Source organism: Pezoporus occidentalis, unplaced genomic scaffold (genome assembly GCF_034315485.1).
Source record: "Pezoporus occidentalis ecotype Australia unplaced genomic scaffold, CSIRO_AGI_Poc_V1 ctg73, whole genome shotgun sequence".
In the NCBI taxonomy this organism is placed as follows: Eukaryota; Metazoa; Chordata; class Aves; order Psittaciformes; family Psittacidae; genus Pezoporus; species Pezoporus occidentalis.
The window spans coordinates 1,085,422-1,099,123 of NW_026916082.1; the positions used below are offsets into that span (position 1 = coordinate 1,085,422).

Sequence of the window (13,702 nt, forward strand, 5' to 3'; positions counted from 1 at the left end):
TAGTTTCTCTGGATCTGTAACCAGACTGGTTACCTTTCAGGTTTCAGAAGAGTTCTACAATGTGATCCTAAAGTGTCTTTGTGCTTTCCTTGCAGAGACTTCAGATAAGCAGTTTCCAGTCTTTGCCACTCAAAACTGTCATAATCTTTGGTTTGGGAACTACCTGGTAATAGTGTGCAGTTGAGTATTGCTGCAAGGTCAGTCTTCTGGAGGGCTCTGCTGGAATCTGTGAGTTTGCAAGGAAGAAGACTTGCATGACAGTGTCAATGGTAAATGAAAGATAAGAAAGCCATTCTGCTCTTGCCAAAAATTTGGACAGCCCTGTGCTGTACTGCTTGGCAAGTTATGGCACCTAGTATCTATCTTATTCTGTTTCCTTCTCATTTTGATGAGAGCGAGGCACGGAGGCCTTTCTAAAGGAAAGAAGAGCCTTCTGTCTGGGCAGAAAGTAGAGCGAAGTCACTGAAATCTGACCACTCAGATTTCATTAAATGGAAGTGATAGTCCTGGGGAGGAGGGGTGGAAACTCACTTCTGCTTTCATTCATGGCCTGTGTGCTAGGTTAGACATTCATCTCTCAAAGACTTGGTATCTGTTCAAGCCCCAGTGGGTTTCCGTTGACACTGGAGAATAATCAAAGGAAGAACATGCTCTCTCTCATTGAACTGTGGGCTTGTACCTTATGGTCACGTTCCATATTGATCAGGAGCCCGTTTCATCAGCACTTAGGTCATGACTGTCTGCTTTTTTTTTCTCAAGGTATTCTTTTCTCTCCTTGCTTGTCTCCTTTGTTCCTGCTACTGCCTTCCTTTTCCTCATGCAAGTCTTTGTGTTCTCTTTATTTTATCTGTTGAAGTGATCAGGAGTTGAATACTTGGTACTTGCTAATGAAGCTTCTTTGGCAGTGAGGCAGCCAGGGAACTCACTTACACTAATTGTTGTTTTAAGATCTCTTTAGGCTTCCTGACCCTATGTGCAGACATGGTTTATTATTGAAAGATTGTCTTGAGTTAGAAAATCAGCTCTTTTCCTAAAATGAAAACACACATCCATCAGAACCTGGATTTCACATGGGTTGTGGAAATATGTAATTTGGGTTAGGTCCGGTCACTGGAAAATAGGCAGTCCTGTTGTCCAGGAAGTTACAGTGCAAGAAACGTGGGGAACTTCAGAAAGTCACATTAAATGTCTCCTTGGAGAATTGCCTCAGAAATCCTGACCTCTGCATTTCTGCCATGTGCAGTCACTTGAGCAGTTGCTACGTTCATGTGTACGTGTGTTTGCGTGACATTATAAACTGTGGAAAGAATAATGCCATGCTTCCCAGACAGCTTCCCAGAGACTCTCCCTCCGCCCCAGTATATGGCACATAAGCAATCACTCTGATGGTCAGAGCACCATCTCCTTCAATCAATGCCATGTTCCTATGGTCAAATCACAGAAACTTATTGCTAGGGGTCTGTGCACCTGAATTTCTAAGGGTGATGGCTAAGGTGCTCTCTGACACTTCTGGTCTTTGCCAACCCACCATCTAGGGTCAGTGTGTACAGTTTTAGGATAACCCAGGTACCCTGTTCCTGTCCCCATCTGCTAAAGGTTTCCTGTGCAAGATGTTTGTTTTACTCTCCCCTTTATCAACCCTGACAACAGCTGGTTTTTAAATGTTGCTCAATATTTTCAACAGGATCTCAGGATGACTGCTAATTCCTTCAAACCCTTGTTTTGTTTTAGAATTTCTAATCCCATTTGCTATGACTAAGTTCAGTTGCGTGGTTTCCACAGAGAGGATTAGGATTTACTGCTATAGGTACGTCATTCTGCCTTTGAAGCTGCTTGCTCATGCTTTCCTTGGCAAGCTCTGGCAGACATGCTTAGCACCAACAGAGATCGTATCTTTTAGAAGCTGCAAAAGGGTTAATCAGAAACATGTTTATGAAACCAGGTTGCTCACCTTTACAAGCTTTTACTGTGATGTTTTTGGATGCTTTCAGAAGATTTATCACCTGGCTTGGTAATTTATATTACGTTTTTCTTTCCTTTCTTGAAGCTATTTTAATGCTGTGTATGGTGGTGTTAAAATTAATGAATGATGATAAGCTACTTTTCTTGGCAAGCCCTAAATTGCACACTTCTTGGATGCAAGCTGGAGAACGTGACTGTTTTCATGTGGCATAAGATTTTTGGCTGGTTTATTCAGGGTGCTTGAATAAGCATAGGGCATCTGAAGTACATCTGTAGCTTCAAAACAAATCCAGCAAAATGACTTGCATCCCCCAGGCAGGCAGAGAGCTGTTTGTACAGATGCTTTTTCTCAAGAGCCATTTTGTAGGATTGGTCACAGTTGTGGTTGACTTTACTTACATGTGCAGGGAGAGGGGCTGATGGCTATTCAAGCGAGTATTATTTTTCATCAGGGCGATTAAAGGTATTGCTATTGATAAGGGCATTTCTTTGTGTGGAGACTCTCCAATGGAGCACCTGCACGTACGCAGTACTACTTTAAAAACATTAAACAGGATCTACCCTCTGATGGGAGTTGTTAATTGTGCTTTTGGCTCCATCTGTCTCACTGGCAGATGTACCATTGTGAAATTTTTACAACCTAATAAAATATTAGAGGATGCTTCATTTCAAGAGGAAACTTGATGGCTGCTTTCAGCTGGTGCCCCTTTGAAACCAGGTGAGAAATGGACTTGCTTCACTGGGACTTGCACATACCTCTGCAGGCATGGCACCAGGATATTACAGTCCTCTTGCATGAATTGCAAAGAGCCTTTAATAGCTCTGGTAGGATAGATGTTATAGCACGCTCTGCATATTTGATGTGATGCAGTTGAACAGACTGTGAAAATCTTATTTCTTTTACTACATTAACACAAAGTGAAATTATTTGTACATTTGATACAAAATGTGTCTTGATTTTTAGTTAGTGCATTTCAAAAGCCATGAGGGAGATTCCTGGGCCTTGCTATGTTTGCCCTGGTCTGGTAGTGAATGCTGAGCTTTGCCAGTACAGGCTTTTGATACAAAGTTGTGTGTTACGTATTTGTAAAATAAGGATTTTACAGAAACTCATAGGAATCTGGTGACTGTTGTTTGTATTTTCTTCATTGTTAAAATTGCACAAATTTAGAATCTTTTCTACGATTTCTGAAGTTTTCATTTATCTAACATTTTCTCTTCCCAGGAAGTTTTGTCTCCTGGGATTTAAGTATTTGCTGATGCAAATATCTGCGATCACAGATAGTTGAAGAACTGTCAAGTGTCACATCATTAGGTCACCAGTTCAAGTCTAGCCCAAAGTGGTAATGGGCATTTTTAAACTCCTTAATGGACTTCATCAGGATTTACATTTAGTTGCTTAAACTAAACTCTGAGCTTTTGCTATTCAGAATTACGGATTGAAGTGGACAATGAAGACTAGAAACAGTTTCTTCTATAACAGAAAATTCTGTTTGATTTGTCTTAGTATCTGTATTTGCTTGTCATCATACATAGGGCTTTAGAAGGAGGAAAGGTAACATCTTCTCAGAGGAGTTGCTGCATAAGAAATAATGCAGAAAGGTGACCTTATCTAGCATAGAAGTGTTGGCAGCAGTCAAGTCTGGTGGTTTCAGTGTGCTTTCCTATGACTTTTAAGTTGCAAGAGCCTTTGGAGAAAGTGTAGGAGGACAGACACGTTGAAGGGAAAGAGATTTTGAAATTGGAAATGCAATGTGAAAATGTTTTGAACGGCAACTGAAATGCTTTTGGATAAAGTACTTCTCAAATTCTTCCAGGCAGCTGCTCTTCTAAGGAATGACCATTGCTTGGCTGGTTGGTTTTTTTTTTTCCCCTTGTTTCTTCTAGCACTTGTCTGGATCTTCACGTCCAAATCTGACCTCTTATCTTGGTTTGTGGTCAAGAATCATGGACTTAAGTTTAGAGTAAAATTTAATACTTATTAGACTGTACATTCCCCAGTGTGTAGAGAGCTTGAAATGGTTCCATTCAGCTGTGTGGGCTTTTGCAGCTACACAGTTCCTCCTTGTTGATTTGTTATTCTAAAGCTGGGAAATCCTTACAATCTCTTTGAGGTGTGTTGGGACATGGAAAGCCTTGCAAACCCCTGCAGTCAGGGGCTGACCTCCTGTGTGCTGGGCTCTGCCTGCGACTGCCTCTTACTTCCAACCTTTTCCTGAGTGTTTCCTGAGCGCTTTCTGGCTTGTTTCAGGGAATAGCTTGGCAGCAAATCAGGAATCCATAGCTGGAGTCCTTCAGGAAAGAAGATGATGATACTGAAGTATGAATTCTGATGTCCTGGTTGTTAGAATCTGCTAGCAGAAATGTCAAGATGTGAAGAAGAGAGATGTGAAAGCCGGTGCAAGTGTTCTCTTTCTTTGTGCTTCTGAGTTGAGAAATCAGGATCTGGGTTGGCTTCCCCACCCTGAAGACTGTTGCGTAGTATCCCATGCATCTCATGCAGTAGGAGATTGTTGGTGACCTTTGTCAGTATTCAGAGTTACAAAAAGTGGTTTGCGAGGTGTGGAGACAGGAAATAAAAGATATTTAATGACATGAAAAGAAAAACTTGATAACTTGAGTTATCACTGTGGAACTTTGTTACAGGGATTCCAGTTCTGTGGGTCTTAAATATGTTTTCATATGTGTATACTCTTTACAGAGTCCTCAGTCGTGTAGGTCTGAGTTCTTGGCTCTTTGGAGAAATTGAGATCATTAGTTTTCATTCCTGATGGTGCTTATGGCTGCCTTTTTGCTGGTTATCTCGGAGACTGTTAGCAATATATTTATGGCTTCCTACTTAGAATATTCTGTTACAATCAAGTATGTCAGAAGCACTGAGTGCATATTTCTGCCTCTCTTTTGCTGCTGACTTGCTTTATAAAGGCAGTATTGAAGTTCTGGCTTAGCAAATGAATACCAACCATTAAACAATTTCTGCCTGTATTTTGTCTCTGATTGCTTTTTGGCTTGTAACAGTGATTTCAGCCAGAAGTGGTACATGGCTAGGAATCTTTCTAAATTCTCATCCATCTTTTTGTGGAGACTAAAAGAGGAAAGTTACTGAAGTGCAAAGGAAATTTTTTTTCTTTTCAAGCTGAGTCATGACAAGATTGGCAAGTTGCAAGGGAAAACTTAAATCTGGTGTTTACTTACTATAGTTGATGAAATCTTCCTTTACAGAGAATTACTAGAGTGAAATAAAATCTTATCTTGCTTTTATTTTTATATATAGATATGCACACATATATATATATAGTTGGTCAAGGGAAGGGGTAAATAAAAAGAAGGTACCACTTTCTAATGATAATTCTCCAAAGATTTGCCCTAAAATTATGGTCATCATCAACAATTGCTAATTTTGACAAATAGGATGGCTTTGTATTGGGTTTCGCTCATTACAGGCAAATAACTAGATCACAGGATGTTTTTCTTAAACCTGTGATCTTTAACGTGGGAATGAGTTCTGATTCAATACATACAAACAGTAATACGTTGAACTAGCATGGAAAAAAAAGTAAAATCTTTTGCATAATGTAAAGTAATAGAAGTTATCTATAACCACTAAGGACTCTGACTCCATTTCTGATTTGGTAAGTTCTACTCTTAATTTGCTGATGGAAAATAAAAGAATAGAAAACAGTGACTTTGCCAAACATGAAGTCCAGCGCAGTTTGAGAATGGACCATGAGTTCTTTGGAGTGTTACAAAATGGCTGTTATTTCTCTTGCAAAAAAACTCTGGCTAATGTGAAAACATGTGTTATCTGTTGCTTTGAAAATAGATGAAATAGATTGCAGAAGAACATACTTGTCAACAGGAAGTAATCATCAACTTAGGAGGCATGCAGGCGTTGAGTGTGGCTGAACAAGACTGCGAAGAGTAAAGATAGAATTTCTTTCCCCTGGCTTTCGAGGCTGCCAGTAGGAGCAGAGAACACCTTTTAGGAGGGCCAAGCAGGCTTTTCAGGCCCTTCTGGTGTTTGTGCAGTGTCTTAAATTAAGTCATGATGCTACACTTTTCATGGCAAAGACTGCTGGTTGCGTGGAGCAAAGCTGCAGGTTGTCACCAGCCCACAGCCACCTCCACTCCTGGTGTCAAAGGAGTATTTAAATATTAGTAAGAGTTGATGTAGGTCAAATCCAACATGAGAATTTCAAGGTGTCCCTGTGTGGGGTTTTGTAATGCTGCCAGATGTGCTTTGAGCTGTTGCATGCAATGAAGGACCTTCTGTGATTGCATTGATCAAGATAGTACCGTGGGTGTGTTCCTGATCAAGAGGAAAAGTGAGGTCAGTAGGAATGAATGTTGTGCTGCAGCTCAGACTGGAAAAGAGATACTTTGGTGTCCTGGGAAGAATACATGTCCAACTTCCACTTTGGGTCGTTCAGTCTAACATGGCAGTTTTGATGTTATCTGGCAGGTGACTTTATTGTCTTCCTTGTTGGGCTGCTTTACTTGTTCAGCTGCAGGCCAATTCTGTACTTTGTCCACTGCTTTTTCCTCGGGTAGGCGATCCTTCTTCTTGTCCCAGTACATTTGCTTCAGCCTTGCTCACTGTCTCCTCTTGGCTCAGAATTACCTGCTGCATTGCTCATTGCAGATGTGTCCAGGAGTCCCACCCTTCAGAAAGCTGGAGGCCTGGTTTCAGGTCATCTCCAAAAGTTTTTTGGATGTGGTGGATAGGATGGGAGCCACTCACATGTTGGGCTCTCAGATGTTTGGATATTATGGTGGGAATGAAAGCAACAAGGAAAGTAGCAGACAGGAAAATCCTCACGTCTGCTGAATCTGCCAGTAGCCCTGGAGGAATAAGATGTTCAGATGTTTTCTTAACTCCTCTCTTCCACTTTTTGGGTTAGGTCTACTTGTTTGTTCAGTGAGTGAAGGGTATCTTCTGTCTTGGAACATGTGTAGAAGTGAAATGGCTATGTACTCTACTCTCAAAAACTCAGAAGCTAACGTTGGCATTCTTGCCATTTCCCACATCTTCTATGCTGACATAATGACATTCCTTGTAAACTGATGGCAAAGCAAATGATCTTTTTTTGGGTCTTGCTTCCATCCATAGTTTAACTCTTCTTATGAGGTGTATCTCTGATCAAATTATATTAACAAAATTTTTATCTTCTTGGTTTTACAAATTTGATTTAAATATTCTCGACTTGAAACTTGGCAAACACTGCATTTGTATGCAAACAGTGGGGATGGGATGGGGAAGTCACTTGGCTGTTGAAAAAGTACATATGGGAAAGTCACATGGAGCTTCCAGTGTTTTATTTATAATTCTGCAAAGGCCTCTTCTAATTAGAAAAATAGAAGAGACCAAATAGTGGCTTCTGGAAAGCAAACAGTTAGGTTTTTCCGTGAGTATTTTTAACACAAATATTAACTTCACAGATTGTAACACTCTTTCCTCCTTAAATACTTTTTTTAGCCTTCAGGATGTATAAGTGGGTAGACTAACACTGCGAAGTAAACCTTAACTCCCGCAGCAGCTGGCTTCCTAAATTCAAATTGTGAAGCTGTAAGATGTTTTATTTTCATTTAGCAAACACATACTGAGTTTCCAGAAAGGTAACATGATTTACAATAAGCAGAGCTAGTGGGAACCATATGCTTTTCAAGTTTGTGTTTGAATGATTAGAGTATTTGTTTCAAAATGTTTTTTCCAGAAGAACACTAGTTTTAACCATTAAGTAATGTTTAAGTAAGAACTGAACATTAAGTAAGAACTGAAGCTGGATTTTCAGATTTGGCTGCATGTATGGACAGACATCTCCAAACACAAGTCCTTGGAATGATTCTACTAGTTAATAATGCAACCGTGAGTTTTAGGTCAGCTTGATTCCAAGCAGTGTTTTGCTGATATCAATATAAGATAACCGTGTTACCTGAAATCGCTTGAACAAAGCTGAAGGAAGAGCGATAGAAGTGGTCCGCCTGAGAGGCGCTAGCATTCTTCTTCTGCTCGAATTGCTGAACGTGGCTAACTCTGCAGAATGGTATTTAAGGTTACGTTTGGAGTCATTAGGTTATAAACAGTCTGCAAAATATTTTACATACTTCATGTTAATATCCCTCTGAAGATCAAGATTCCCTGGGGAGAAATGAGAATATGCACCAAAAACATTCTCAGTTCTCGAGGTTTATCCACAACTTCCTAGATCACTAAAGATCAACTGTCTTGTGAAGGAATTATTACAAAACAAATTTTGATGCAGCTCTCAGGATGTGTACATGTAGGGAGGAATATACTGGGTAATGCCCCTTCTTTTAGTTGTCAGATTTTCATATTTCTGCTGGCTGAGATGTAGATAGTGACTGGAAAATCTTTCTGACTTGAATTTGGTAAATTTATACGAGCCTTCATGTTCAGGAATGCTTTTGAGTCCCAGGCTGTGTTAAAAAAAAACATGGTAAAAATGTTCAGATCTTGGCAGAATGTCTGAATCTGTGCTATTGAATAGAAAGAGGAGTCCTTTAATTTGTGTTTCTCAGTAAGTCTTATGGGGGAGAAAGTTCTTGACCTTTCTTGAAGATGCCAGAGTGCCTCTGAGAGATCTGACCCACCATGTAATTTTTTTGCCAAGAATAAATGTGTCTACTGTGAAGAAGTGGCTGTTTTGTGCTAGACACAATCCATGTAAAACTGGGTCTGTGGGGGGACTCTGCTGTACTTGTGAAACTGGTCTTGTCTTTTGTTCTGGCATTAGCATTTACTCTCTTCACTGAGTGCTTGGCATCTACAGCATGTGTGCCTGTGCTCCTTGCTCCTGTGTGTTCAGCCGACCTAGGGCAACACTCTGAAATAAAACTTCTAGACCACCAGTTTGTCCTTCAGAAGTGAATCTTATTTCAGATTCCACTGTGAAATACTGGGACTTGTAGACCTGGCAGGATGGCTCTGGCAGAGTTACCATGTTGCAGCAAGATTTGGGCTGTCTCTCAAAGCCTTGACTTAAGTGGCACTTCTCATACCTGAGGATGTAACTCACAAGGGACATCCTTGGAATCTGTCTGCATCCAGATTTCTTCCAGGGTCCAGATGAGAAGCAAAAAGTGGAGGACCTAAATGAGAATGTGGTGAGAGCTGCTGTAAGCAGCAGACACTCACAAGCTAGTTGCAGTTTATAGACTGTAGGAGCCACTGGTGCATCTTTCTCTTCCTGGGGAATTCAGGAAGGAGCATTTTCCATGTGTTTGTTGAGGTTTTGGAGGTCTGGGTATCCCTCAGAGTAGTTTGAAAACTAGCTGCAGACCGTGTGACAGCAGTACTTTGCACTAATGAGGAAGCAGCAGGGTTGCTCTTCCTCTAGCTTGCCTAGAACGGAGAAGTTTGAGGCTCAGCTGGTCAGAGCTACACGACTGTAAGGCATAATAATAGCTTAAAAGACTTCTCTTTACACAGCTCAAACATACGCTAACTGTGTATTAGAGAACTAAAACCTGGTCCAGTGCACTTGATCTGACAGCAGAGCTGCTTGATTCACCTCTGTTACTGATTTGATTTCCAAATTGAGTCCTTCAGCATCTGTAAGGCTTTTTTGGTGCATGAACACATGGAATACCACTGGCTCTCCTGGCTCACTTTGGCAGATATGAGTTCCATTTCACTAGTAAGTTTCTACATTTATAAAAGGCTTTAGCTTTTTTAATTGAAACTTTGCTTTGAATTTTAACAGAATTTGGGTACATTTTGACAGTCACTGATTTTTCCTTGTGGTAACTTCAACTCAGTGCGAGCTCTGACTTCAACAAATAGTCCACTGTGTGCTGACACTCTAAAAGGTAAAGTCATGCTGTCAGTTTATGCTGAATTCTTTCCACAAATGGGTTATATGTTTTAAAAGTCCCTAACATTTTTTTCTCATGCCAGACCTGGGTTTTAAAGGGATCCTGAAATTCATTATCTTTTTTTTTTTTTTTTTTCTGATGCTAATACCATGTACTAAATTCAGTTGTCTAAAACTGAAGGGACAATAAAGATTTTACTGCTTGTCTAGTTCACCTTTGTAAAAATTGTGTTACAGTGAGCAAGGTCCACAAAAAGGCTTAAGAAAAGGTTCTGCAAATAGAGTATTAGGTGTAAAAAAGATAGTATTGATCTGAAATTTAACAAGAGAAGTGAGTAAACAGTAACTCAGTAACTGATATATAGACTGAAAAGGTTTGCTGTTCTTTTGGTTCTCTAGGGGTAAAAAAACAAAACGCACAAACTCCTGGTTGTAATTCTACACACATTAAAATTAATACTAAGTGTAAAGAGGTCAAGTCAAAGGAAAAGAATAAGGAAGAAAAATTAGAAAATGGTGAAATGCTTCAGTATTTACTAGTATTTACTAGTGTATAGTGAAGTACTAGAATAAATCCCTGAAGGCTTTATAAGCATCTCTTAGGCAACAGGAAATGAGCGGTGTGGATTTATAAGAAACAACCTCATGGGAAAAAAAAAAATTTGGCTGATTCAATGGATGTTTTAGAGTCCAGCCTGAGGGAGGGAGCACATTTTGGTTATGTGATGCTGAGTATAGATCAGGCTTAAACAGTAATGCAGTGGGTTTATTAAGTGACAAATATATGCTGAGTAGTATTCTGTGGTGGTGACTGGGGTCCTGGAGGGGTTTGTTGTGCCTCTGTGCCAACAGTTTGGGATGCAGAGAGAAAGCACCTATAATGCAGATGAAGGGTTGTGTGTGTGTAAGACAGGAGAACAACCAAAGCCTCATTTAACTTCTCCCAAAAGAAAAGCACAGAGTACTTGCTGGATGGAAAAGTTAAATAGAAGGAATCTAGGATTTTGGAATATATTGGAAACTGAGCACAGTTGTTGCAAAAACCCTACCAAATCTGTAATGATACAGTAATAGAAGTGTCCTATGCAGTTGTTTTGTAATACTCCATGCTAGTAAGTGATGCACACCATTTCAGATCCCACATTTTAAGATGGGTTTAAGTTGCAGAGTGAGAAGAACTGTGATAAAACTATGATTTAATCCGTGTAGTCTGTGGAAAAATCCTCAACCCAACACCTTTTGTCTTCTGAAAGCAACTTATAGATAAATAGAACAATTTTCCAGGTGAGCTAAGTTAAGATGATGACTGATCAGTTGTCTTATTTTTAGTGCAGACAGAAATTACTGCCATATCTTGCACTAAGGCCTGAATTAATACTAACAGGAAAGAACATACTAATTTCTAAAGAGCATTGAGCACAGAAGCACATTGCCTGTTGAGGTGGTAGCAATACTAGTGATTGTAGTTGTCTTAAGAATGGGTTAGAGAAATGTTGATGCCTTAGGTTGTGAACAGTGCAGCGAACTATTCCCAGAGCAGTTTGTCAGGGTGACTTTTTGAGAAGCCTTTCAGCCTGGTGCCTCTGGGTTTGCATCTTTCATTCTTGAACAGCCCTGAAGTTTGAAGCCTGTTTTAAGGAACAAGTGCTGAAAGGACAGTCTTATGGCCAGTCTGTAATTAAATCCTGCTCACAAATGTTGCTGTCCATCCCCAAGTTCTTCATGTATTTTTACCTGGAAGATGTCTCTTTCAATGGGCTGATGACTTTACAAAGTGCAGGCTGGGTCTCTGCAGTGAAATTGGTGGGCTGTTTTCTCGCTTGTTGCCAGGAAAGGAGATGTTCAGAATTCCTACTCCCCAAACTACCTGCTTCAGGAGAAAAATACTACTGTAGGAGCCTATGATGTGTCAGAAGTGAGTATTTCTAAAAACTGAATGTATTTCCTTGCCTTAGAGCTTCTTCATTCAACGGGCACCCGCAGGTCTTTAAGCTTTCTGAGTGCTGTTCACCTTTCGAAGAAGATAACTGGCTTCTGATAGTTTGGTGCTTGGTTGGTTGTTTTTTTCCCTTAAGTTTACTGTTTTACTGTAGTCATGCTACTTAGCACTAGTTACCTTCCTGTGAAAAGGTGGGATGTCAGTCAGGTTTTGATTTGTTTTACACAAATGCATATGGACTATTTGGTTTATGCTCTGGGAGAATTTAAAAGAAAACAATGGTTCCAGGAGTAAGAGGCCACCAATACTGTGATCTAAAGCAAATGTATGTCTCCTGGGTTCAGACCATGACAGAATGTCTGGAAGCCAGTTTTCAGTAAGGGGAAAACTAGCACTTAGTCTTCTTTCTTTTCTGCAGCCTTGCTGCAGAGAAGTGTGTGAAACAGGTAAAACAGGGTCATGCTGTCCTCCTTCAGCCCTGCCACAGCCAGGGGAGTGTTTGCTTAATCTGCCAGTGGAATAACAAGCACTAATGGAAACTAGAGCAGTTGGGATAGGATAATACCTGTAAAGGCAGATTATGGTGGTCAGTGTTTCTTCCCAAAATAAAACTGAAATGAGTTTTTAATTATTGGGCACTGAACTACAGGAAATAAAGCATGCTTATGCCCAGAAGAGGAACACATGTTGACCATATAGCGAAGGGGGAAGCCCTACAGGTATCATGAACCCAGGGGAATGAGACAGCGGGATGTTGAATGTTATCTGCCCTTGAAACAGCAAAACCACTTGGCCCGCAGGTTTAGAAACTTGCTGTGATTCTAGGTGCCACCAGTGCTTTTAATGCTTAAGTGAAGTGCAGACTGTAATGCCAGGGCTGATGCTGAAACACAACACTTGGCCATCACTTCCTGCCTGCCCGCCTGTTCCTTATGTAACTGCTGGCTGTCCCAGGGTGGCCTCTAGATGAGCTGAGCCCAACAGGAAATATTTGGGTAACCGGTGGCAGTTCTGCTAGGCATAGAAAGAATAGCAATTAGTTGTATTTGGAGTCCAACAGTTGTAATACCTCCAACAACTTGCTGGCACTCTCTCCATTTTACAGTCAGGGAAAATAGCTGCAGAGAGGGGAAAATGCAGTAGGATGAAGGCGCTGGGGATGGGAGGCTGTGAATTTTTTGTCCTATATCTTTGGATCGTACCAACTTTATTTGTACCTGGAAACCTACATCTGTGAGCTCTCTGCTTTATGTGGATGATGCTTTCTGACAGCTCTTCTGGTTGAGGCAATCCCAAAAGCTCTCCTTTTCTGGTTGGCAGAGCAATAAATTCTGTGGCCTTTTGGGAAGCTTTTCTTGTCTTCCTGGTAAAGATGTGGTACAAGGGAGAACCAGTATTACAACAGGGAGAGATTAGGCTTTAAAGTCTGTTTCCTGCTTTTTCACAGATATGGGTAAACTCAACCTTGAAACTGCACTTAACTGTAAACTGTACTGGTTTGTTTATTCCTTACTTTTGTTGACTCATCATTTAAAAATAGAGATGAATTTATGCCTTTCTTCCAAGTACTTTGAGAGCTCCTAAGCAACATAGTAATTCAAGTTAAAAAAGACAAGCTTTTGTGTAAGATGAGGTTTTTCTGAAGTGTTTTTTTTTTTTTGCGTAAAGTTGCATGTTTGCAGATGTTTTTAACCATGGAGGTTAAGATCTGGTAGCTCTCTTACAGTTGTGTCTAGTGATAAAAAAAGTGATGTCTTTAATACTGTTTTGATGTGATCTTTTAAATGCTTGTGGTATTGAGCTTTCTTAATGGTTAAACTTGTGATTTCCTTTAAGTCTTTGTTTTAGTTGTATGAAGATACGTATGTGATCTTTAGTGCTTTTCTTTTTGGATAAGGAGAACTCTTCCTGTCTCTTTGCTTGTCATATGCCATGTGGAAGGGCTTCCCTCGTGTTTGTGCCAGGC

At 40.3% G+C, this 13,702-nt stretch overlaps 1 protein-coding gene across 6 annotated transcripts in view; it reads left to right on the forward strand.

Annotated features, from left to right (window-relative positions):
• WBP1L (WW domain binding protein 1 like) overlaps positions 1 to 13,702 on the forward strand; it is a 59,283-nt gene that overhangs the window by 13,163 nt on the left and 32,418 nt on the right. The window contains exon 1 of one of the 6 annotated variants that reach the window (XM_062601909.1): positions 11,684 to 11,712. The exons of the other annotated variants lie outside the window; for them this stretch is intronic. Coding sequence (XP_062457893.1) covers positions 11,699 to 11,712 — 14 coding nt within the window. The 5' untranslated portion in view covers positions 11,684 to 11,698. Of the gene's footprint in view, positions 1 to 11,683; positions 11,713 to 13,702 lie in introns of those variants that run through there. 6 annotated transcript variants of the gene reach the window in all.